The sequence below is a fragment of the Neoarius graeffei genome, chromosome 12, assembly GCF_027579695.1.
Source record: "Neoarius graeffei isolate fNeoGra1 chromosome 12, fNeoGra1.pri, whole genome shotgun sequence".
Taxonomy (NCBI): domain Eukaryota; kingdom Metazoa; phylum Chordata; class Actinopteri; order Siluriformes; family Ariidae; genus Neoarius; species Neoarius graeffei.
This window is the reverse complement of record NC_083580.1, coordinates 23,681,106-23,708,169: the sequence shown is the minus strand read 5'-3', so window position 1 is coordinate 23,708,169 and position 27,064 is coordinate 23,681,106. Positions and strand designations below refer to the sequence as shown.

The following is a 27,064-nucleotide window of genomic DNA, read 5'->3' as shown; positions in this document are numbered from 1 at the left end:
CATTTTTTTGTGCCACACGGCACATGCGCAGAGCTGATTCAGTTCAGAGTGTGCGCGCACTCGACGGAGGCAGTAGTGTGTCGGGGCCGTCGGAGGGAACAGAAGGAGAGAGAACGCTTATTTTGTCTCCGGTAAACCAGTCTTCTCTCGTTCAATTACGTGCTGGCATCAAAAGACACCGTTGGTTGTAAATGAAACCAAACTGAGTCGTTGGAGTGTATTTTCATACACAAATGGAGAAATGTTCGCAGAGTGTTTAATTGTGTAGCCCCACTGCAGACCGTTGTCGTTGTTAATTCATAGCATGCTCAGCTGCGTGAATGTGTCATGCACCGAAAATAAGAGATTTACAAGCCAGGAACGCCTCATGATGCAATACGCAAGAAAAGAGAAGATTTACTTTGTACCATTTTACTTTGTATTTGAGTAAAGTGAATAAATAAATGGTCTGTGGAAAATACATTTAATCCTGGGAACTGCGTGCACAGGAGTTTTTGTGTTTACCCAGCCCCCACCCCCGGCTACTTATTTGTCATGGCTGGCTAGTATGAGCCTTAGTGGAAAGCCCTGGGAATGCGTAAATGTCAAGTTCAATTTTAGATTTACGAACCCGAAAAAAAAATGTCGAAAAAACGGCGTTTAAAAAAAAAATTTCAACCGCATAAACGGCACTCACCCGGCCGGTGGACCGGAAACAGAACATTTTTTTAATAATGGCCTCACTCCTGAAATTCTATTTATCTCATTTTATTAAATATAGGAATACATTTTTGTTAGCTATTTTGTCACTGCTATAGCAAGTTATGAGTGTTTGAAATATGCTGTGTAATATCAAAGGATTGGCTGTAAACGAGATTCGTTGAAACCTGTGCGAGACGTCGTAGGACGGAAGTAAAACATAGAGTGGAAATCAAGTGACCAACATCTGCCAGTGTTCCCTGTGTCCGAAATCGCTCACTCATTCGCTACTCCATTCTCCCTATATAAGGAATTACTATATAGAGGAAAAAACGCTTTCAGACGCTTGTCCGTCGCGCTGGTATTTACGTCATTACTGTCCCACAATTAAAATGTGCCAGATCAGTCAGCTGGTGGGTTTTCAAAATAAATACATGCATGTGTTTTTGTGATAAATCCATATTATACTGAGTGCATTTCCCACATTTAATAAGTACAAAGTACCTGCATTTTCCAGTTCTTTTAAATCACGGCTGAATACTTTCTTCTTTGCTGCTGCCTTTTATTAAATCAAATTTGAGACGTTTAATTTGATTTCTTTCAGTGCAGACAGCACTACAAAATGGCGTCCCCACTATATAGTGCCCTGTATGGTGAGTAGGGAGCATTTTCGGACACGGGTTGTCAAAAGCCGCTCGCGTCCTCTTTCGAATGCTGATGTAATCAAGCCGGGAGTTTTGTTTTGATAGCAATCAGGAAAGTTTGAAAAAAGTAGGCAGTAATCGTCATTTAAACTCATTTTGGGGCAATATTTCGTTTGGAAAACAGTTTTCAAAATGGCAGCACTGACACCTGGCTGACACTTCACGTTTCAAAGTCTCGTGAAGATCGCACGGATAAGTGACGCCTGACGTGGACCAAACAAACTACATTAGGCCGATTTAAGTATAATATTTAATTGCAGTTAGTTGCCAATACGAGTCAGGATATAAGGTTACTAAAACCTGAAACATAATTGAATAACACGTTAATTAGGAAATAAAGCAAGTTTAAAAATGACTTCAATGCCCCTTTAACACTTTCTCCTCAGCTAATGAGATCATTTCAGTGATGTTAGCAGGTATTTTGTGGCACGGCTAAAATGCAGTGGAAATGGCGGTTTTGTGATTTAAGTCAATTTTCATGGCAAGGAAGGACTTTGCAATTAATTGTAATTAATCTGATCGCTCTTTATAACAATCTAGTCAATGCAAATTGCCACCATAAAAACTGAAGCAGTAAACTTTGTGAAAACCAAAATTTCTGTCAGTCTCAACTTTTGGCCACGACTGTATTTGCTTTGATTAAAAAAAAAAAATTTTAAATTCAGAGGCAGGGTTCCCCCCGAGTTCTGAAAAAACATTCTCCACTTTTTTCCTTGGAAAAATAGTCAAATGTAATGTTCACTTTTTCTTAGTCTCTTATTTATTTATTTATTAAGTTACCAACTTATCAAAGTGAACTTAATCCAGTTTTATGCTGCGTTCATGTGCTATGGGAAGATGATATTTTCCAGTTGGGAAGTGGTATTTACCAGTGTGTTGTGTTCACATGCTTTTGTTGTTGTTGACAAATTAAAGATGGTGGACCAGATTCAGAATCAGGCCTGTTATTTGGCTAAAACAATTATAGATTGCCTTGTTCATCAGCTGCAGCAGGAATATGAGTTATCAAAAGTCAAAAGGTAAATAATGCTGAATATTTCCTGATCATGACAAGTAGAGATTTTCTTAACACATTGAATGCCACGCAGTTTTTGGAAATTTGGCTGTAGCCACAATGAGAGTAGCCAGTATCTAGATCATTGTTGGCGTTCTTTGGACAGCCACAGAATATTTTGTATTAGGCTATAATATACATATTATAATAATATAATATACATAACATGACTCGTTTAAAAGGTGAGAGTCAGCTTTCCGTAGGTGAAAACTACTTCTTTCTTGGTTCATAAGCTAGTCTTGTACCGCTCGCCGCCATGTTGAAAAGGTTAAAGTTCATCTCATCTTGGCAACTCGTGTATCAAAATTTTCTACAAGTTGCCCAGTGGAAAATACCACAAGAGGGGGCGTTCATGTGTGCTTTCCATGTCGGTGTTTGGTATTTACCATAATTCCCATAGCACATGAACGCACCATTATACCAACCAAACTGGCACAATTCAAATATTTGTACAGATCCAGCTAGGCCTCTCCGTTACAGATAAAATTTGGGCTCCACTCCAGCCTTTAATAAGAGACTTGATTTTAGGCGCCATGCGCACTATCAAGCGAGACTAAACCCCTTAAGTAAGCGCAAGCTAAAGGCTATTTTAGCAGGGAATTATTCAAAAGAGGTATTAGGACTCCCTTTAGCCTTTACTTCAACACACAACTTGATTTACAATTGAGCAGAGTTGGGAAGACTCTGAGAACAAACACCACTGAAGGAATCCGATTTTCCTGTCGATTTACGAACCGAATACAGAATGACGCCATTCATCCACTGTGGAAACTCAACATGCCACGTCCTTGAAACAGAGCTCCGAGTTTAGAGCCCGAGCATTTGTTCGAGCCCACTATTGATCCGAGTCGAATCCGAGAACAAGACTCCAACTGCACCATTTGACGGTGGCTGTTGCTGCCTTTATGTGAAAGCGTCTCTGCTGCTGTGTTGGACTAACATTACTGCTCGACTGCCCCGTTTTAGTTAATAGGCTACAGATTAAAAGCTTATTCATTGCTCAGCAAGCCCCGCCCACTATCAACAGGGCAAATAACGAGAGAGGGGGTGAACACTAGCTAGTTTATCGCTCAGCAAGCTCCGCTATCAACAGAGCAATGAACATAGCGTTTCACTCACTTCTCTGGTGGAGTTTTGCCAAATAACGGTTGAAATTCGAGGTCGTCCCCGTCATCTCCTTGATAGTTCTTCTACATATGGAACACATAGCAGTGCGTTTTTTTTTTTTCCCCCCACTGCACGAGAAGTCTGTATAAGCAAAGCGGACAATCCTAGGGGCTTCTCTCCAGGCATTTTGGTGCCATTAACGTTAGTTTGTTCCTGAACATGATGTATGAACAGGTGAGTGTGCATTCTCTGGCACAAAATTAGTATAAAAATTAATGTAGATATAAATATCTTGTGCCAAATTATTATGGCGTGTTACAAAAATTAAAGAAAAATCCAAGTTCTCGTCTCCAATTTGTGAGTCCAAGTCATCAGTGCTCAAGTCCAAGTCATCAGTGCTCAAGTCCAAGTCAAGTCACGAGTTCTTAAAATTAGGGCACAAGTCGGACTCGAGTGCTACAAGCCTGACTCTTGTTCATGAATGTGCACTGTCCCTGTCAAATAAACCAATAAGTAAATAAACTATACAATTTTCAGCCCAGTTTAGCGGTCACAGACAACTGGAAGCTGTAAAATTACATTTTGGTTGTTGATCTTAGAACGAGTAATGTGATGTGCTCAGAAGTGACTGATTTGGTCCCATTTAGCTTCAAAAGACAGCTGATGAAATTCTGGCAACGTCAGAAATGGTTCTTTTAAAATCTCCACATGTGATCACTGCTACAACCAATAGGAGGGCGGCGTAGAACGACCACCCAAATGCTCCAAGTACAGCGGTGGCAGAATGGAAATGGTGCATGTAAAGCTGTGTTCACATGTATACCGGTACGATAGTGGTATAACTGTATCGATACAAAGTATACCGGTAGAGTTTAGTGCATCTGTCCACACTAGCGAGAAATGTTTGTGGTTTTCTTTCACGGTAGTTGAAATGCGCATGCGCGAAATGTTTCCGTGGTTACCGAGTAACTTCCTTCCGAGAATATGGCGGATGAAACATGTGTGCGCTTTTTCTTGTCAATGTACAGTCTGTATTTCTGGTGGTCATTTATTCAGTCGAATTGTATAAAACGCACGAGGCAGTTGAGAAAGAAACAAAGAAAACGAATCTCCGTTCTTCACTATTTTATTCAGCGAAGACATCGATTGAGGTGTGTGACTTTGCGCATGCGCGTTATATTTGTATCGATACAGAACCGCTTCATCTGTCCACACTACAGCGAAGCGCTACAGTACCGATACTGTACCGGTACGAAACCCATACATTTGTGGGTTTCGTACCGATACAGTTATACCGCTACAGTACCGGTATAGTTGCTAGTGTGGACAGGTGTTGCGGTACGAAAGTAGTATCGTATCGGTACAAAATCACTAGTGTGGACAGGGTATATATGAACTCGCTGAACTCAGTCACTCTGATTGTTTCTGGAAGCCCTTTGTCTGCACAAGCTGACCTTGGTAGTAATTTTTATATAACTTTACATTACGTAATCGTGAAGTGTGTTCTTGCACAGTTTGTTCTAGAATTATTGGAGTTGTTTTGTAAAGTGTGACAATCTGCAAAGACTGTTGTGATCACAGTATAGAACTGGCTTAAAGCTAAGTTGCATGTTTTCATTTATTCCATTTTTCCTTGCTAAGATGCTAAAGTGTTCCGCAGTCGGCCTGCCAGTCCTGATGACTTCGCTGAGCATGTAAGTTCAGGATATGGTCTTGGTAATTGTGTATTAACATTGCACAGTTACTAAGGCTCCACATCAAAGGGTTCAAAGGTTTTTTTTTTTTTTTTTGGTAGATGCAGTATTTCTATGTGCATCACTGCATGGATTCATTCTCTGTGATGGGCCAGCTGCTTGGAGATCACTTCAGTTTTGCCAGCAGACATAATAAGGTGGGTTTGTGTTTTAGAGCATGTATTGTTTTTATTCCCCGCTGGCCGAAATCCCCCTTTGGGCCTTATGTCGTGGTGATTTCCGTCCGTCCCGGGAAGGGTGCTCACTTTCTGAAATCAGCTCCTCTCTCAATTTTTGGAGGAATTTCACGAAACTCGGCAGGATTCTTTGTTGCATGCCGGTAGTATGCATGTTGCAATTTCGTTTAATTCAGTTGCATTTTACCAGAGTTGCTAACAAAATTATACAATTTCATGAGCATGTTTTTTTTTTCCTTCTGACATCAACTCCTCTCACGATTTTTGGGCGAATTTCTCAAAGCTTGGCAAAAGGCCTTGTTATATGACGGTAATACGCATATTGCAATTTAATTTTGTTTGTGAAAATTTTTACCAGAGTTTTGACCCTTGATTTAAATAACTGACAATTTCATGAGGGTGTACGTTCTTCTGAAATCAATTCCTCTCAGTTTGTGGAGGAATTTCACCAAACTTGCCAAAAGGCTTTGTTATATGACAGACGCATATTGAAATTTCATTAATTTGAGCAAATTTTACCAGAGTTATGCCCTTGATTTATTAATAAACTTGTACTCTGGCAATTTCATCAAGGTGTGCTTGCTTTCCGAAATCAACTTCGCTCACAGTTTTTATCCCCCGCTGGCCGAAAGGCCTAAAGGGGGATTATGTCGTGGCAATGTCCATCTGTCCGTCCCAGGAAGGGTACTCGCATTCTGAAATCAACTCCTCTCTCAATTTTTGGAGGAATTTCATGAAACGGGCATAGTTGCCAGCGGGGGATATTGTGTTCTCCGAGCACTCTTGTTTGTTTACATGTCCGATCCTATCTTGTGGAATATTATTTAGGTGCCTTCATTTTATATTTTGTTCTAGGATGTCAGCGGCATGGGGAGGATGAAGCACTTTCTAAGCAGCTTAAATTATAAGAAGTAAGGCACCCATTCACACCACCCAGCTTTAAAATATGCTCATTTAATATGACCTTTTTCTTTTCATCTTTCTCTAGATTTGATTACATTTCTACATTATAATTTGTTGAATTGCGGAGAGAGAGACATTTTGCCATTTGATGCAGTCTTGGGGCATTGTCAGCAAGTACTGATGTACCAAAAAGAATATTAGATGACGAATATAAATGACACACAAACTTTGCGTGGGTGCGCCCCCCCCCCCCCCCCGTTTTGCTGTGCAGGTGCGAGTTGCGATATTTGCACAGGGTGAATCACTATCACCACCTTCTGGGTGACGTTCTCCCTGATGTTCCCTCCTCTCTGCTGGCTGAGCTGCTGCGTGAGGAGTTGAGCCATCAGAAGGAATTGGAACACTTCCAACCTGCCGCAACTGGAGGCGCTCTTGCCTACATCCCAGACCTTGAATGTCAGAAAGAAAACATTCTGATTTATCCCAGCGGAGAAGCACTAAGCACCATCAGTATCCTTTTCCTTTCTGTCTGTCTGCCCTTGTGAATAGCACTCATTTAATGTGATTCAGTTTAAATATTAAAAATCATGCAAAAATAGTACAGAAAGGGTTGCTAAATATACTTTCTGGCCACTTTATTAGGAGCATCCATCCATCCATCTGCTGTTTTATGCAGTTATCGAATCAGCCAATCACTTGACAGCAGCACAATGCATAAAATCATGCAGATATAAATCAAGAGCTTCAGTTAATGTTCACTTCAAACATCAGAATGGGAAATATTGTGATCTCAGAGTGTGACTTTCACTGTGGAGCCAGATGGACTGGTTTGAGTATTTCAGAAACTGCTGATCTCCTGGGGTGTTCACACACAACAGTCTCGAGTTTATACAGAATGGTACGAAAAACAAAAAGCATTGAGTGAGCGACAGTTCTGTGGATGTGTAACAGGCCAAATGGCTGTAGGTGCTGGCTAGATCCAGTAAGCAGACTCAGGTGCACAGGAGTTGAAGAAAGTCTTTCATCTGTCAAACGCAAAGCACTGGAAGAGGGGAGCAGCAGCCAGGTAAACTCTGAAACAGAGATTATGGGAACGGGAGCTGGCGCCAAACAGGACGAGTAGAAATCCAGGATGAGTGCAGAAACAGGAAAAAAGTCACAAAGTACAGAGCGCACCCGCAGCAGGAGAAATTAGCTTGCAGTCCCAAAAGCAAAACTAATTCAAAAGGGAAAACGGAGCAATCCTGAGGCGCACAGCGAGGTAACAAAATGAGAGTCCGAAGCAAAAACCAGGGCTAAAATACAAGAGAAAAACATCGCTTGAAGCGAAGGCAGTCTGCCGTCGAGAGAATCTCCAAATGGTGTAATATAGAGCCGTGGATGAGCTGATGAGAGACGGGTGTGTGGCCAACAGCAGCGTGGGGAAGGCTCAGGGAGTGGAGTGAAAATCCCGGATCACGACCTTGATGTTCCTGGCTGGCTCGTGACAGGTTGGAAACGTTTTGTCGATAAGAGAGGTCAGAGGAAAATGGCCGGATTGGTTCAAGCTGCCAGGAAGGATATAGTAACTCATAGCAACTCTTTACAGCCGTGGTGAGCAGAAAAGCATCTCGGCATGCAACAGCAGAAAAGCACATTGGGTTCCACTCCTGCCAGCCAAGAACAGGAGTCTTAGAATCAAGGACAAGTTCCTATTAAAGTGGCCGGTGAATATTGTATACTGTAATATTGGCTTTTATCATAGAAATCTCCGAAGCAATTGTTTAGGTGTGTCAAGATGTTAATTATGCATCGAATGCAGTTGCACTGTTTGAGCCCCAGAGGCCCCAATTTACGCAACTCAGTGAATTAAAATATATGAAGCGCATGCTGCTCACGCCGCTTGTGAGATCGTGTAACATGCCATCGTTTTGTTCATGACCTCATTACAGCGGAAAAATATCTGGTTATGTGTCAGCTGTAGCTACAATTGCTAGCATTTGAGTTTGGTCATGTTTTTACTTAATTGCCCGTCAGTTAGAAGGTCAGGAATGCTGCAAAACTGAGGTCTAGACTATAAATAAACCTAAAGTGAGTTATTAGCTGTAAATGGACTCCTTTTAATAAAATTACACAAACTACACATGCATGTGCTCCTCGTTGAACAGCAGATAATGCGCTGAACTGTGTTGAACCCTGATAACACTTACAGTAATTATTATTTTTAATTAAAAAAAAAAAGTTCTTCCCAGATTGAAGTCTCCATTCATGTGTTGAGAGTGAAGACATTCATAGCTTTTATCTGTTTGGAAGTAAGGACAGAAAAAAGTGTTGTCAGGCAAAACAAACCACGTCCAGCAGTCTGGTCTATTCCGTGACCTTCAGTCTGACATTTCAGGGTCACTCAAGGTCAACATTCATGGTGCTAAATGAAAGCCCATATGGGACTACTTGTATGTTGATAATATTTCGCAATCGTCAGCTGTCAGGTTATAGTCCTATGAAAATCCATGACCTTAAGTCTGATATTTCAAAGTTGTTCAAGGTCATGGTGGCAACTGAAAGCCCATATGGGACTTCTTATATGTTGATAATGGTAAATATCTGTCGGTCATTAACGATTTTAAAGTTTTGAGCCTCTGGAAACCCGTGACCTTGAATTTGACCTTTCATGGTCATTCAAGGTCAAAGGTCATGGTGCCAAATGAAAGCCCATATAGGACTTCCTATATGTCGATAATATTAAGTATCTCTCTACCTTGAACTGTTTCCCAGTTATGAGCCATTGAAAACCTGTGACCTTGAGTTTGACCTTTCAGGATCACTTATGGTCAAAGGTCATTGTGCCAAATGATAGCCCATATATGACTTTCTATATGTCAATAATAATATTAAGTATCTGTCTATCTTGAACCGTTTCACAATTATGAGTCTCTGAAAACCCGTGACCCTGTCTATGACCTTTTAGGATCACTCAAGGTCAGAGGTCATGGTGCCAAATGAAAGCCCATACATGACTTCCTATATGTCGATAGTATTAAGCGTCTCTGTATCTTGAACCGTTTCCCAGTTATGAGCCTCTAAAAGCCAGTGACCTTGACCCCTGACATTTGACCCCCAACCGCAAAGAAAACTGAGAGATACTCCATCGTGTAGCATATCGATGGAAGCAGAATTGAAAGATGACCATTTTTGGATTTGGTTTGAAGTAAGTATGATGAATATCAAGGAAGATATCGCGGGGGGAAAAAAAGATTTTGACATTTTTGGTGACCTTCACTGGATGACCATCAAAATCTTGGAGGTTGTATTTGAGACCAATGCCCATCTATCCTGAAAGTTTCATGAAGGTTGGTCCAGCCATTTTCCCATAATATTGCTAACAAAGAAATCCCACCGAAAACAATACCTCGCCCCCTGGTGGACTCCGTCCCAGGCGAAGTAAATATTAGAGCAGTGCTACTGATGCGGAGTCCAGCTGGTAAGGGCTGGCCCAGCCCGGAGGGCCCCGAAGGCTGCTAGGGGGGTCCAGGGGCATGCTCCCCTGGAAAATTTTGAAATTGGAGACTTCAAGTGGTGCATTCTGATGGCATCTAGGGCTGATTTAGGCAGAATTCAACATGATGAAATTCGCTGATATGCAAGGAGCAAAATTTAAGGGGCATAATTAGATTTGAAATGAAAACACTAGAAACAGTCAGTTCAGAGAAATATTTAATTTTTTTGCACAACAACAAAAAAAAGCATAATATTGAACAATATCGGGAATCGAGGTCAACTCATGCAACAGCGCCAGCGCCATCTAGTGATCAGCACCTAGAACGTGGTTTTGTGAATGGCAGTCAGTGCACACAGCGAAACACTTTTTTTTTTTTTCACTTGTGGGTTGAGTACCAGGATAGTCTAGACCTATATATTACAAGATCTTCCTATTTCTATAGTTATTCCCCTCTGAAAAGGAGTAGTAGGAGGGATTTAGGTGTGGAAAATACTCTGCATTGTTCAATTTATGGTATTGATTTTATTCTCGGGTGGCGTAGTGCTTAGCGCTGTCGCCTCGCACCAAGAAGGTCCGGGTTTCTGTGTGGAGTTTGCATGTTCTCCCCGTGTCCGCGTGGGTTTCCTCCGGGTGCTCCGGTTTCCCCCACAGTCCAAAGATATGCAGGTTAGGTTAACTGGTGACTCTAAATTGACCATAGGTGTGAATGTGAGTGTGAATGGTTGTCCGTGTCAGCCCTGTGATGACCTGGTGACTTGTCCAGGGTGTACCCCGCCTTTCGCCCGTAGTCAGCTGGGATAGGCTCCAGCTTGCCTGCGACCCTGTAGAATAGGATAAAGCGGCTAGAGATAATGAGATTTTATTCCCCGCTGGCCAAAAGGCCCAAAGGGGGATTATGTCGTGGTGATTTCCATCCTTCCATCTCGGGAAGCGTGCTCACCTTCTGAAATCAACTCCTTTCACAATTTTTGGAGGAATTTCACAAAACTTGGCAGGATTCTTTATGTTGGTGATATGCATATTGTAATTTTGTTACATTTGGTCACATTTTACCAGAGTTACAGCCCTTGATTAACAAAATTATACTTTAACAGTTTCATGAGAATGTGTTTTCCTTCTGAAATCAACTACTCTCACAATTTGTGGAGGAATTTCACCAAACTTGGCAAAAGGCATTGTTGTATGTCGGTAGTAGGCATATTGTAATTTCATTCAATTTGGTCACATTTTACCAGAGTTCCAGCCCTTGATTACAACCTTGTACTTTCAAAATTTCATCAACTCCTCTCACAATTTTTTGATGAATTTCTCGAAGCTTGGTAAAAGGCCTTGTTATATGATGGTAATATGCATATTGCGATTTAATTTAGTTTGTGAAAATTTTACCAGAGTTTTGACCCTTGATTAAATAACTTGTACTCTGAAAATTTCATGAGGCTGTATGTTCTTCTGAAATCAACTCCTTTCACAATTTGTGGAGGAATTTCACCAAACTTGGCAAAAGGCTTTGTTTATATGATAGTTATACGCATATTGAAATTTGTTTAATTTGGGCAAATTTTACCAGAGTTATGCCCTTGATTATTAACAAACTTGTACTTTGGCAAGTTCATCAAGGTGTGCTTGCTTTCTGAAATCAACTTCCCTCACAATTTTTTTTTATCGCCCGCTGGCTGAAAAGTCCGAAGGGGGATTGTCAATGCGATGTCCATCTGTACGTCCCGGGAAGGGTACTCGCCTTCCGAAATCAACTCCTCTCACAATTTTGGGAGGAATTTCATAAAACTTGGCAGGATTCTTTATGTTGGTGTAGGTGCAATAGACTTATCGAATCAGTCTCATGTAAAAAGGGATCAGTCTCATTCATTAATCATTAATTCAAGTGTCTAATAGTTTATAGCTAAACCTATTAAAATCAATGGAATAACTTAGTGATGTTGCTATAGTTTTAGTCAGTATTGTAGCTCTAATGTAATACGTTTACTCTAGATCTATAACATTCATATAACAACCAAATGGGCGAAGGCAATTAGAATACTTGTTTGGCAGAGGTTGGCACTCAGTGATTGTTGTAGCAATAGACAGGACACAGTTTATTCCAAAGATACCATTTACTGAAATAGCTGACACGAATTAGCAAACGAATACTGATCAGATATAGCAACAATAGCAGCCACGGAATAATTTAATATAAATGGTGATGCAATGTATACAGGTAATAATCAGTAGTGTATAGAGCAATAGTCAGTAGTAAGGGGAATAATCAGTAGTAAACAGAGTAAGAAATCAGCAGTGAATATGATGATAACTAAGGCACTAATGGTGATCAGAAGTAATAGGCTATATGCAAGTTTACAGTGTAGGGGCAAGTGGATGTTAAAATGTGAGAGGGAAATCGTGTGTGTGTGAGTGTAGGCGTGTGCGTGCGTGTACACAGCTGCGCACTAACGAGATGAGGAGCTAGGGAGAGAGGGCGTGTGCAGGCGCACAACAAGGAGGAGGGGAGTGAGGCTGTGCGCGCGCGGGCGAGATGGGTGTGGTGTGTGAATGTAATGTGCGAGCCTTTGTGCTAGGCCTCGCCTAAAGGGGGATGGGCAACAAGGAGAGCGCACGAGGGAGAGACACAGGATCTGTAGCTTAAAACTAGTCCAGCTAGGCCTTAAACCCCAAACTTCTACTCAACCCTTAGCTACTCCTGAAATCCCAATGTTGAGGGGTGTAGTGCGACAGAGGGAGTTAAAAGAGAGAGAGAGAGAGAACGTATGCACGATCTAACTAAATACAGATAGTAAACAACACGCGGTCTAAGACTGACGTTCATGTGAATCAAAATGCATACATTTAAACCATGAATGAATTCAAATAAACAACACTCTTCACATTAACTAGCCACAACTAAGACTAACAATTGCCCAGATGCCTGCCTTACTTGAGATCGCTCTTGCTTGGCGACTGAAAGTGCGCCGTCTGTTATCCGAAGACAGCGCAGAGCACCGGTCCAGGGAGAAAACAGTTCTGTTCCTTTTGCTTTTACAGCTCGTCAGCTAAAGATCTTCGGTGTCCCATCGGTTGTCCGATGATCTGGAAGGAATCTTGTTTGTAGTTCGTCGACGTTGCGAAAGGGAAAAGGGATCCGGTCGCCTTTTCTCTTTAAAATACTGTGTAGGCTGCAGTAACTAACCAGTTCAGTTATTATTGTAATTATGCGAAGATCAAATATATTGAACTTTTGTCCTTTGTTCTCCTGTAGCACAGATGCAATGACGTCTCTTTCACATGTGGAAACCCACCACCAGAGAGAAGGAATTTCGATTCCGCCGCGGGTTTAAAGCACAGTCGTGACTTCACTGTATTTGGCATCCGGTATCATCTCTGTATCCAATACCATTACAGGGAGTCAGAAGAATGGGCGGAGATAGAACATGGCATCGAGTACAGGGATTGTGTTCAATGCTGTACAGTGGAAGGGAGAAGATGGTTCATAAAGTGAAGCAGGGAATTGGTTACTATGGCTACGGCATGGCAGCCCCCCCCCCCCCCCCCCACACACACACACACACACACACATCAGTAATACACAGGTATTGCAATTTCGTTCAATTCAGTTGCATTTTACCAGAGTTATGGCCTAGTTGCCAGCAGGGGTTATACTGTGCTCTCAGAGCACTCTTGTTACTGTTAACATGGTTGAAAACATCACTACAGTAAGTGGAGGTCTGTGATGCTGTGGTTTGCAGCATGGGGTTCACATGAACAATAAATAAAGTCATCATCTGACAACAATATAGTGTGTATAATAATGCTGTTTCATTACCTGAACCACTGCCAGAACACCACTAACCAAAAGTTTAAATGAGTTCTGTTGCAGTTTTAAAAAAAATAAATTAATAAAAAACCCTACATACTGCATTTACTGCACAAATGCCACAATCTTGAGTAGCACCTTTATACTTGGGCCTACTTGATACTTCGGTTTCACTTCTTTCCTCTTCTCTTTCTGGCTCTTCTGTCCTGCTCTCATTTAGCTGTCGAAAGTACGGATCTGTGGGGCACTGAGCGCCATTCGTGCCTCTTTGCGGCATGGTTGAAATGTGGAGATGTATACCCACCACACAAAGACCATAAACCACGATCTCACTCACGCACTGAAGCGTCATGGTACCAGTGCAACAGCAAAGTGATTGAGGGCGTTTGTTGTGATTAGGGATTTCCGGTCTGCCTGAGTGCATCATGGCAGCAAACCGGCCCACAACACTGATTTTCCTTCAAAAGGTGCCCCAAACATCGCAAGGTAGGAGTCTGACGTGATTTTTCAGTGAATGTCGGAACAAAAAAAGAAAAACCAAAAGCGTGTCGGTAAATTTAAAGCATATCAGCATGAAATTAAAGTGCTCTGGGGAGAACAATGGATATATAAATTCTACATATTCAGCACAACATATAAATTCAGATTTTTGCGTTCTAGTTTTCACTGTTAGTTTTCAGTACTTAACTGTAGTCACTTAGATTTTCACCCTATGAAGCTGAAATTCAGGGAAGATAAACCTCCAGTTGTGAAGCTGGCAAAGGAGCCTCTGGTGTTCAACCTGGACGGAACAGTAAGGCAGGTCAGCACGGCCCTGGTAGATGATGAAGGTAAGACTAATAAGTAGTGCAATTCTCCGACTTGGCTCTAGTCACTAGGGATGTGCATGCATATTTTTGAATACGCAGTTAAGTTTGAGGGACCAGTATTCAAGTAGTGAAATAAAATAATCAGGTGTGTTTTATGTAAACATGAAGTCAGGTGAGTAAATGTGAAAAAGAAAAGCTGTATATAAACATCTCTCAGAGGGCTGTTTTTATTTTCATGCATGCAGGATTGGGCAGTGAGACATTAAGTCTGTGGGAGAAAACCATATAATTATTCAGTACAACTCGATGAAATGTCAGCGCTGTTTGTGTGGCACATCTCAGCTGCTCCATGATCTTTTATTTTACTCTGGCTGTTACTCTAATTCACGTCTGTGTTTTATTGGTGTATCAAATATTAAATATCGCATTATAATTGTTGTAATGTTTGAATTTTAACTGTTGCCAGAGAACAGCTGTTAGTCTAGAGTTTGTGTTTCAGAAAAGCTGTCACAGCAGGTTTAATTTTGTTTATGTATTCTACAGAACCCCTGCTTATGACACACAAAGGGGAAAAAAAAATTACACGATGGCGTGAAGATATGAAGTTTGTCTTCAAGTGGTGAACATTTCACGAGTGAGCAAAGTGAAAATATTTTCAACATGAGAAGATAAACTCCATATCTTCACACCACTGTGTAATGTTCTTTATATTATATGGACACATCCACAAAAAAAAAAAATACTCAAGTTAATCAGAAGAATTTTAATTCTGAACCAGTTTGCCATTTTGACAACACGTGTCTAGTCAGTGGGAAAACACTGGGAGTGACTTCATCGGAGTGAAAGATCAGAAATTATTATACGTACAGGACACTTTTTCGATGGAATAAAAACGTATTCTATTCCTTTCTAGTGGGTTTAATTCGTTTGGTTTGATAGCATGCAATATTGATGGCATATCACTTATCCTATGTGTATTACGTCACTACCTAATGGAGAATGAGCATTGAATACGGTTTGATATAGACCCTTTTCAGTCACGTGACCTTCGTAAACGCGACCGCCATTTTGGACATGTAGTGGACTTCGGCTCGAATCGGTTTGAATGCGAGGAAGGCGACAAACATAAGAAAAAGGAGCGAGATGCAGAAAACTGTATTTACTAGTTTACTGTAATTATGATCTGGCAGCTATTTACACCGGATCCAGTGTAAATAGCTGCCGGATCCAACGTCCGAGCTTGCCGGAGCGCGCGCGCGTTCCGGAACCTCGGACGTTGGCTCCAGCAGCTATTTACACTGGATCCAGTGTAAATAGCTGCCAGATCATAATTACAGTAAACTAGAATGGAATGTTAACAGCAATGTAATGCCTTTTCTGGCTAATTTTATTCGTCTTACCTCCAACAAAGTGGTCACTACACAAGCGTTGGTATGCCGCTATCCATCTTCTCCGTCGGTCAGCATCTACCGGGATCCGATAAAATGATAACCCTTGCCTTGTTTGTTGATGGTTACTACATCCAGGTGCACAACAATATAGTGGCATGATGGAAGTCTTGCTGAAAATAAACACTTTCTTTGCTGCCATTCCTCAATGTTGGCTGTGGTAAACTACTGGTAGTACATGTCCAAAATGGCGGCCGCGTTTGTCGTGACGTCATGTGAAAAGGGTCCATTGCATGGCTGTCAAAACATGACGTCACACATCGGCGCTGATGTGAATATCCAATGAGAGAGTTTTCTGCTGTGCATGCACAGAAGCATTTCTCTGTTCGCTGGGAAAGAGAAAGACGCACTGAACACCTGAAAAGTTACCAAAACTTCATTAGATATTCTTCATGCATATTTGCAAGAGAAAAACACACCAACGGACATCAAAAAACTGGAAGAGAGTCTGTATGTATAATAATATTGTCTGGCTTTTTTTGTGGTATATCAGATATATTCAATTTGGCTAGCATGATGTTGAACTCCTCTTTGACTCATTCAGTATCATGCTAGCTGAATGGAATATATCTGATACAACACTCAACCAGTGTTGTAGTCGAGTCACTAAGGCCCTGTCCACATGGCAACGGATTCAGGTGACTCCGATACAATTGCTTATCGTTTAGGCCTGGCGTCCACACAGCACCGGCGTTTTGGGTGCCCAAAACGCAATCTTTTTGAGAACGGGTTCCAGAGTGGAAAGATCTGGCAACGTTGCCGTTGTGAAGTCGTCTGGATGAGTAGAACGGATTTGTTTACGATGACGTCACAACCACGTGACTGAGTGCTTCACGCCGGGTAGAAGTGTAACGAACTCGATGCGAGTTGTCAACAAATCCTATAACTTGGTTCATGAAACGCGCTTACAAAATATTTTCACTGTGAATATTTATTGTGTAATGGTGCAAAGTGAGAGAGAGAGAGAGACTGACTCTGCCCTTAGGGCAGAGTCAATCCCGCCAGCAAAAATAGGGGAAAAAAGGAGCGATCTCACCTCTTCAGATGTTGGTTTAAGTCCTACAATACATTCCTCAAAAAGGGCGTAGAAGAGCAAATTAATCCATCAACGTGTAGCATTCAATTTATTCCGGACCATTAAAGACGCCGCCTTCCGCGTAGAATCATACGTCATCCTCGCCGCCATATTGGATAGGTCAAAGCGGAGAATAAAGATTCATGTGCTGCGTTTAACTGTACCAACAGATTTACCGTCCAAACAAGATCACATGGGATTACCTTTCACAGGTGAGAAACAACAAATTAATCCATCAACGTGTAGCATTCAATTTATTCCGGACCATTAAAGACGCCGCCTTCCACGTAGAATCATACGTCATCCTCGCCGCCATATTGGATAGGTCAAAGCGGAGAATAAAGATTAGCTGCGTTTAGCTGTACCAACAGGTTTGCCGTCCAAACGAGATCACATGGGATTACCTTTCACAGGTGAGACTGGAAAAATACTTTTCATTGTATTTGGTCATTATAATGTAATTTTACGAACAGATTTTCCTGACTTTGTGGCTAATATGAAGTCTCGCGCATAATAGTTTATGCGCATGCGTCCTTACTACTTCTATTGTTCTGGTGTCTCCGAAGGGACCGTCTTACAGCGCCCCTAGAGGTGTGGCATGTGTATTGCATCGTTTTCAGCAAGCGTTGCGTTGCCATATGGACCTGATGTTTTACTGATCGTTGCCCATTTGGACGCGATATATTTTTAAATAACATCTCGTTGCCGTTGTCGTGTGGACGTAGCCTTACATCCACACGACAACGGCAACGAGATGTTATTTAAAAATATATCTCGTCCAAATGGGCAACGATCAGTAAAACATCAGGTCCATATGGCAACGCAACGCTTGCTGAAAACGATGCAATACACATGCCACACCTCTAGGGTCGCTGTAAGACGGTCCCTTCGGAGACACCAGAACAATAGAAGAAGTAAGGACGCATGCGCATAAACTATTATGCGCGAGACTTCATATTAGCCACAAAGTCAGGAAAATCTGTTCATAAAATTACATTATAATGACCAAATACAATGAAAAGTATTTTTTCAGTCTCACCTGTGAAAGGTAATCCCATGTGATCTCGTTTGGACGGCAAACCTGTTGGTAAAGTTAAACGCAGCTAATCTTTATTCTCCGCTTTGACCTCTCCAAAATGGCGGCGAGGATGACACATGATTCTACGCGGAAGGCGGCGTCTTTAATGGTCCGGAATAAATTGAATGCTACACGTTGATGGATTAATTTGCTGTTTCTCACCTGTGAAAGGTAATCCCATATGATCTCGTTTGGACGGTAAACCTGTTGGTACAGTTAAACGCAGCTAATCTTTATTCTCCGCTTTGACCTCTCCAATATGGCGGCGAGGATGACGTATGATTCTACGCGGAAGGCAGCGTCTTTTAATGGTCCGGAATAAATTGGATTAATTTGCTCTTCTACGCCCTTTTTGAGGAACGTATTGTCAGACTTAAATCAACATCTGAAGAGGTGAGATCGCTCCTTTTTTCCCCTATTTTTGCTGGCGGGATTGCACCATTACACAATAAATATTCACAGTGAAAATATTTTGTAAGCGTGTTTCATGAACCAAGTTATAGGATTTGTTGACAACTCGCATCGCAATGAGAAGATCATTGGCACTACTGGTGTTAAGAATCAGACCATTTCGTAAATGAATATTTTGCTGTAGAGCTGCAGTGTTTGTACAATTGCATGTTTTTGCTTCACTATTACTGTCACTATTCTGCTTGCATTACTACTGTGAACTAACACTGAACATAATAATAATATCCAAACTCGTGTTTCACTCTCACTAGTGCTCTGTAAGGCTTTTTCCTGGTGATATTGGTTACACTTCTACCCGGCGTGAAGCACTCGGTCATGTGGTTGTGACGTCATCGTAAACAAATCCGTTCTACTCATCCAGACGACTTCACAACGGCAATGTTGCCAGATCTTTCCACTCTGGAACCCATTCTCAAAAAGATTGCGTTTTGGGCACCCAAAACGCCGGTGCCGTGTGGACGCCAGGCCTAAACGATAAGCAATTGTATCGGAGTCACCTGAATCCGTTGCCGTGTGGACAGGGCCTAAACCTCGAGTCCCCAGTGTTCAAGTCCAAGTCATTAAAGCAAATTTCGAGTCGAGTCTGAGAACAAGACTCCAATTGCACCATTTGACGGTGGCTGTTTCTGCCTTTATGTGAAACCATCTCTGCTACTGTGTTGGACTAACGTTACTGCTTGACAGCCCCATTTTTAGTTAATAGGCTACAGGTAAAAAGCTTGTTCATCGCTCAGTGAGCCCCGCCCACTATCAACAGGGCAAATAACATGAGAAAGGGTGAACACTAGCTAGTTCATCGCTCAGCAAGCCCTGCTATCAACAGAGCAATGAACATAGCGTCACTTACTACTTTGGGTGGAGTCTTGTCAAATGATGATTGAAGTTCGAGGACGTCCCCGTCGTCTCCTCGATAGTTCTTCTACATATGGAACACACAGCAGTGCATTTTTTTTTTTTCCCACTGCACAAGAAGTCTGTATAAGCAAAGCGGACAATCCTAGGGGCTTCTCTCCAGGCATTTTAGCGCCATTAATAGTTTGTTCCTGAACATGACGTATGAACAGGTGAATGTGCATTCTCTTGCACAAAATTAACGTAGCTCTTAATATCTTATGCCTAATTATTATGCCGTGTTACAAAAAAAAATAAGGAAAAAATCCGAGTCCTTGTCTCCAGTTTGAGTCCGAATGCAGTTAATGCACGAGTCCGAGTCATCAGTGCTCAAGTCCAAGTCAAGTCATGAGTCCTTAAAATTAGGGCACGAGTCAGACTCGAGTACTACAAGCCTGGACTCAACGCCAGCCAATATTATTTAAATACATCACTCAGGTCTGCGATGTATTTTGTATGAAAAATGTGAGTTTTTCAACACGGAAAGATAAACTTCATATCTTCAAGCCAGCGTGTGACTTTCTTTTTATTATATAGAGACATTCACAAAGAGAGTACGCAAGTTAATCAAAACAATTAATTGATTTCCTCATGAGTGAGGATATTGGAAAATGTATTACTCAACGTCCTGGATGTAGTTCGTATGAAAAATATGAGTGGCGTATTTCCCAGTAAAGTGTGTATTTTGTATATAATTTTTTTTTTCCCTTTTTGTATCACGAGCAGGGCTCTGTAGTATTCCGTCTGTCAAACACACACATGCACTGCCACCAACAGCTAGAAAAATTAATTACTGTGGAGAAACCCGACATGATTATGGCATGTCAAGTGCAGGTAGTCGTCGACTTACGACTGCGTTTGGTTACGACTGACCGGTCGTAAACTGATCTGGTCGTAAGTCGGCCTATGTTACATGAACGTAAGTATATTGTGATGTGTAATGATATTGTAATCATGTTAGTCTTATTTTATCAACATTTTCTTATTTCATTACCTTGGCTCATTATTTGGTTTAAGTCAAACACTGCATACTACACTGCGTACAGTACAATTCATTTAATATGTGCAAAACAAAAAATATGAAATACAGGCGTGAAAAATAGAAAACATTTTAGTTTATAACACACCAAAATGCAAATGTAAAACATAGCAAAATACAAAGTTTAGTGACCGCTGGCATCACTCGTACTTGGCTGTGGGTCGTCTACGTCATCAGCTGTTGCAGCGCTCGGGCTGGCGGGAGCATTTGCTCGTTTCATAAACCAGGAGCTGGGGCGGAAACTGTCGTACGCGGCGAGAGGTGCTGCCGGGAGCTGGGGCGGAAACTGTCGTACGCGGCGAGAGGCGCTGCCGGGAGCTGGGGCGGAAACTGTCGTACACTCAGCTGGGAAACACTTGCCAGTCATAACCAGACGGTCGTAAAGTCAATCGGTCGTAAGTCGCATAGGTCGTAAGTCGACGACTACCTGTATACTATTTTTTTCTCCACTCGTAGAAGAGAACTAAATATCTGTCTGTCCTTGTCCTTTTATGACTTCAAATGTTAAAACTGGACAGAACACACATCCTAGTGGACAGTTTCACTTGAAGTATAGCCGAATTTGATTTGGTATACTGCCATTACAAGTTAATAAACATGGTACGGGACCAGGAGGCACTAATAACCTGCAGATAGTGAGAGATGGTCAGCATTCATCCTTTTGTTCATCTGTTTGTGTGTAGCTTATATAGGCTTGCGTTCAGATCATTTCTGTGCAGCGTGGGTTCTGAAAGCCGGTAACCGTCCTCGTCCATTAGAGGTGGTGCAGCTGAAGGAACGAGCCACCAGTGTCAATGTCAGGTAGGCGAATTCTTCCCTTCCTCATTTTTTGGGGTGTTGTAATGGTGATCTTAATATGTTAATCAATGCGAATGCAAAAATGATTGTTCAGTTGATGCTTAGCATTTCAAGAACATATTTAAAATTGACTGTTAAAACTATCAAGACAAAGCAGGGCCATCTTTACACACCATGTGATTTTATATATGAGTTAAAATGAAAGATTTCCAAGGGAGAAATAATTTAATGTTAATGCACTTTATGGCTTTATACAAAACCTTGGTATGATTTCTGAGATTTTTTATATAGGAGTAACAGAAATTCAGCCTTCACAGTGTCCTTCACGTTAACGTAAAATGAGCAAAAAACGATTAATAAGGTAACAATGGACAAAAATCAAACTATCAATTATGCACCAGAAACATTGACATTTTCTGTATTTTGCCATCATAACTTCTCCTTTGTTCCATTTTTCGATACATTTTTATAAGGATGTAAATATTACTTAAAGCTCTACTGCCTTTCAGATTTTTCAAGTGTAGGTCACAAAATGAATTTTCCCCGACACCCAGTTATTCTTGTTTAGTGGACCGAAAGCTACTGACTTCAAATCACAGACTTCAATTTTATTAGGGTTTTTTAAATAGAACAATTAATGAATTTGGGGCCATGTGGCCCTAAGTCCTCTGCTATTTTTTCCTGCTACAACATGACCCAATTCAAGATGCTACGTCATGCATCACGTGGTGGGCTTTCCCTGTTTGCACAAGGCATTGTGGGATACAAATTTGAAACAGGAGAGGGAAATGGAGGATGCGAATGAAAACGTGAAAGACCAACTACAGTAACGGAAAGCGAGAAGAAAAGACATTGTTGGAAAGGAGACACAGGACCAAACTAATAAATATCGGCGGTCAGCGAGCACCTCGGTGTCATCAGCTGTTCGTTTAGCAACAGAATGATGTAACGGTCAGTGCACGGTCAAAGTAAACCTGTAGATGGCAGTAATGCAACACTGGATGTAATTTCAGAGGGAACTAAATTTCACTGATTTTTTTTATGAAATCAAGCAGTTTAGTTTTTAAAAATACAGTTCAATCTTAATTGTAAATGTTTATGAAGCAAGTACAATACCATTTTAGAAATGCTCGTTATGAAATAGCCTTAGGTGCTGACGTGGCAGAAAGAAAAGTTAATGCAGTTTGATTTGAGAGCAGCGTTGATTCTGTAGCACTCAGGCAGCCGTTGCGTATTCGCTGTGATCTGTGACTGTAGATGTTGTACCTCATGACCACACACACCTCTATGGACCCTTTTCACGTGACGTCACGACAAACGCGGCCGCCATTTTGGACATGTACTACCAGTAGTTTACCACAGCCAACATTGAGGAACGGCAGCAAAGAAAGTTTTTACTTTCAGCAAGACTTCCATCATGCCACTATATTGTTGTGCACCTGGATGTAGTAACCATCAACAAACAAGGCAAGGTTTATCATTTTATCAGATCCCAACGGAGAAGATGGATAGCGGCCATTAACAGATTGGCAGCCCTCGGCATACCAACGCTTGTGTAGTGACCACTTTGGTGGAGGTAAGACGAATAAAATTAGCCAGAAAAGGCATTACATTGCTGTTAACATTCTGTGGCGGCGAGTGTGTAACCAAATAGGTTAAAATAACCCATTGTAACCTCTTTGTTCTTCTGTAGTAACTATTGTTGACTAGCTAATGTCAACAACATAGTAGCTGGTATGTTACCGTAGCAATGTTTACGTTCAGTCATTTGGATGACTGTTAAAACCTTTCAGTCTCAAGTTTTTCCTTTACGGTATTTACTAGTTTACTGTAATTATGATCCGGCAGCTATTTACACCGGATCCAGTGTAAATAGCTGCCGGAGCCAACGTCCGAGGTTCCGGAGCGCGCTCCGGCTTGCTCCCCCTCAAATTAAGCAGCGCGCTCCGGCTTGCTCCCGGAGTGCTCCGGCCGAGGTTCCGGAGCGCGCTGCTTAATTTGAAGGGGAGCAAGCCGGAGCGCGCTCCGGAACCTTGGCCGGAGGTTCCGGAGCGCAATCCGGCTTGCTCCCCCTCAAATTAAGCAGCGCATTCCGGAGCAAGCCGGAGCGCGCTGCTTAATTTGAGGGGGAGCAAGCCGGAGCGCGCTGCTTAATTTGAGGGGGAGCAAGCCGGAGCGCGCTGCTTAATTTGAGGGGGAGCAAGCCGGAGCGCGCTGCTTAATTTGAGGGGGAGCAAGCCGGAGCGCGCTCCGGAGCCTCGGACGGAGCACTCCTGGAGCAAGCCGGAGCGCGCTCCGGAGCCTCGGACGGAGCACTCCTGGAGCAAGCCGGAGCACGCTTCGGAACCTCGGACGTTGGCGTGTATGTGTATGGCGATGGGTTTTTAACGACATAGGTATACAGATCATGTGGGCCAAAGTCAGGTAAAGACGAGGGCTTTGTGTACTTCCGTACGTCAGTGAACAATCCTGGTGGAAGCAGGTAAACGTCGTTCTCTAAGCCTGCTAACCTCAATTTTTGCAAATACCTCTCCCTCTGCTCGCCCTGTAAATGCCCTACGTCGCTGGATAGTGAAGGTGTTTTCTGCATCTCGCTCCTTTTTCTTTTATGTTTTTCGTTTGTCGCCTTCCTCGCATTCGAGCTGAAGTCCACTACATGCCCAAAATGGCGGTCGCGTTTACGAAGGTCACGTGACTGAAAAGGGTCTATACCTGTATTATGGCAAGTCTATGGAAGGGGAAAAAAAAAGAGAGAAACGATGATTTAAATAACAGATACCAAATGATGTAAACTCCTGTTTGTAGCAGTGCTGTAGTCAAGTCAATAAACCTCTAGTCCAAGTCGAGTCCACTATTGAGCCGAGTCAAGTCCAACACAAGCCCTGCAATCAACAGGGCAAATAACATGAGAGGGGGTGAACACTAGCTAGTTTACCGCTCAGCAAGCCCCGCTATCAACAGAGCAATGATCATAGCATGTCACTTACTTCTCTGGATGGAGTCTTACCAAATAACGGTTGACGTTCGAGGTCGTCCCCATCGTCTCCTCGATAGTTTTTCTACATATGGAACACATAGCAGTGCATTTTTATTTATTTATTTTTTTTCCCACTGCACGAGAAGTCTGTATAAGCAGAGCGGCCAATCCTAGAGTCATTCTCTCCAGGCATTTTAGCGCCATTAACGTTAGTTTGTTCCTGAACATGACGTATGAACGGGTGAATGTGCATTCTCTGGCACAAAATTAGTATAAAAATTAATGTAGATATAAATATCTTATGCCAAATTATTATGGCATGTCTCAAAAAAATAAAGAAAAAATCCGAGTCCTTGTCTCCAGTTTGAGTCCGAATGCAGTTAATGCACAAGTCCCAGTCTGAGTCATCAGTACTCAAGTCAAGTCATGAGTCCTTAAAGCTCATAGGCAACGGTTTTAATTTTATGCACATTTGAAACTTTATATGTTAAAAAACCCTCTGTAATTTTCTTCTGGTCCCAAGAAGTATTGTTAATAAGTAATAATTAAAATAAGTTAGCGCGGATTGTGGCGAATTTCTGTCCGGCTATTTTCGTGACCACTCGGCGCGTGACGTCATTTAAGACAAACCGCTTGAGTTGAGTCCACTGCCGTTCGGCTTGAGTGCAGACGTGCGTTCGGGAATTAAAAAAAAAAAAAACATGCCTTATTGTTGTGCAGTGAACTGTAACAACAGGACCTGTTCAGGAAGAAGTTTTTACCTTTCTCCGAGAGAGGAGAAGAGGCGGAGCGAGAGGGTTGGCTTTTTCCGAAAAAGGAGAAGAGGCGGAGCGAGAGGGTTGTGCGCGTGAAACAAAATCAAGCAGTCGAAGAAGAAACGGACCAGCAACACTCAAGCAAAAAAGGATAATGTGGCTTACTGGCGCGCTGTCAAGTAATCGTTACCTATATCCACTAGGGAGGGCGGTTTAATTATTCTTCAAAAGGGCTCTTATTTAGTATTACGACAAAAGTAAGAATGTATCATAACTACCAGGATAAATTGTTTGGGCATGAGTCTTGGATTAGATTCAATAAAACTTTATTGATCGATTTGGGCAGGTTCCCTCAGGGAAATTAAGATTCCAGCAGCATCATCTTGTTGAGGTCCAGGGTCACCGTGATCAGAGTCGGCCGAGTCGCTGTCCGATTCCGAGGCCGCACGGTCAAACCAGTGAGCCACATTCACCGATTCCTTCGCAACGGCCATAGGTTCATACATATATGGTTTCACCTCTCGATAATCAATTTGGAGAGTTCCTACTTCAAAATCGCCATCGCTTTCAGACATTTTACACAACCTCTCACGACCAAAGTCCGTACACGTGTGCTCGGTTCACAAGTAAACACAGAGCTGCTCCCAGTCTGTTTGGCTTGAATGACGTCACGATGATGGTCCCCTGGCAGTGAAAGTGCGCATAAGTGAGATGTAAACAAATCTTCGGAAATTGGGCAAAACAGTATGTTTTAACCGTTTTATTCAATTTTAGGGTTTAGATTACAGTACCTTGCAAAAGTATTCATCCCCCTTGGTGTTTTGTCCGGTTTTGTCGCATTACAAGCTGGAATTAAAATGGATTTTTGGAGGGTTAGCACCATTTGATTTACACAACATGCCTACAACTTTACAGGTGCAAATTGTTTTTTATTGTGACACAAACAATAAAGATGAAAGCATAGGTATTCACCCCCCAAAGTCAATACTTTGTAGAACCATCTTTTGCTACAATTACAACTGCAAGTCTCTTGGGGTATGTCTCTATTAGCTTAGCACATCTAGCCACTGGGATTTTTGCCCATTCCTCAAGGCAAAACTGCTCCAACTCCAAGTTAGATGCGTTGTGTTGGTGTACAGCAATCTTCAAGTTAGACCACAGATTTTCAATTGGATTGAGCTCTGGGCTTTGACTAGTGCATTCCAACACATGTAAATGTTTTTCCTTTTAAACCGCTCCAGTGTAGCTGTAGCAGTCTGTTTATGGTCATTGTCCTGCTGGACCGTCAACCTTCATCCCAGTCTCAAACCTCTGGTTGACTCAAACAGGTTTTCCACCAGAATTGCCCTGTATTTAGTGTCATCCATCTTTCTTTCAGTCCTGACCAACTTTCCTGTCCCTGCAGATGAAAAATATACCTACAGCATGATGCTGCCACCACCATGCTTCATTGTAGGGATGGTGTTCTCAGGGTGTTGGGTTTGTGCCACACATGGCATTTCCCATGATGGCCAAGAAGATAAATTTTTGTCTTATTTGACCAGAGAATCTTCTTCCATGTGTTTGGGGAGTCTCCCACATGCTGTTGAGCAAACTCCAAACGTGTTTTCTTCAGAAGTGTGTCTTTTTTTTTTTTTTCCTGGCCACTCTTCCATCAAGCCCCACTCTGTGGAGTATACGGCTTAAAGTGGTCCTTTGGACAGATACTCCCATCTCCGCTGTGGATCTTTGCAGCTCCTTCAGTGTTCTCTTTGGTGTCTTTGTTGCATCTCTGATTAATGCCCTCCTTACCCGGTCTGTGAGTTTTGGTGGGTGGCCTTCTCTTGTCAGGTTTGTAGTGGTGCCATATTCTTTCTATTTTGCTATAATGGATTTAATGGTGCTCCATGGGCTATTGAAAGTTTGGGATATTTTTATAACCCAACCCTGATCTATACTTCTCCACAACTTTGTCTCTGACCTGCTTGGAGGCTCCTTGGTTTTCATGTTGCTTGCTTAGTAGTGTTGCAGAGTCAGGGTCCTTCCAGAACAGGTTGATTATACAGACATCATGTGACGGATCAT

At 42.1% G+C, this 27,064-nt stretch overlaps 1 protein-coding gene across 6 annotated transcripts in view; it reads left to right on the top strand.

Annotated features, from left to right (window-relative positions):
* Positions 1-27,064, top strand: part of taf1c (TATA-box binding protein associated factor, RNA polymerase I subunit C) — a 92,033-nt gene that overhangs the window by 16,450 nt on the left and 48,519 nt on the right. For 5 of the 6 annotated variants that reach the window (XR_009655717.1, XM_060935708.1, XM_060935705.1 and 2 more), the window contains exons 3-8: positions 5,185-5,237; positions 5,339-5,434; positions 6,329-6,384; positions 6,648-6,886; positions 14,361-14,489; positions 21,154-21,271. Coding sequence is in view for 5 of the 6 variants with exons in the window: in XM_060935708.1 (XP_060791691.1) it covers positions 5,185-5,237; positions 5,339-5,434; positions 6,329-6,384; positions 6,648-6,886; positions 14,361-14,489; positions 21,154-21,271 (691 nt within the window). In the remaining variant the exon portion in view is untranslated. The remainder of the gene's footprint in view (positions 1-5,184; positions 5,238-5,338; positions 5,435-6,328; positions 6,385-6,647; positions 6,887-14,360; positions 14,490-21,153; positions 21,272-27,064) is intronic. The other variant, XM_060935707.1, reaches the window with a different exon arrangement.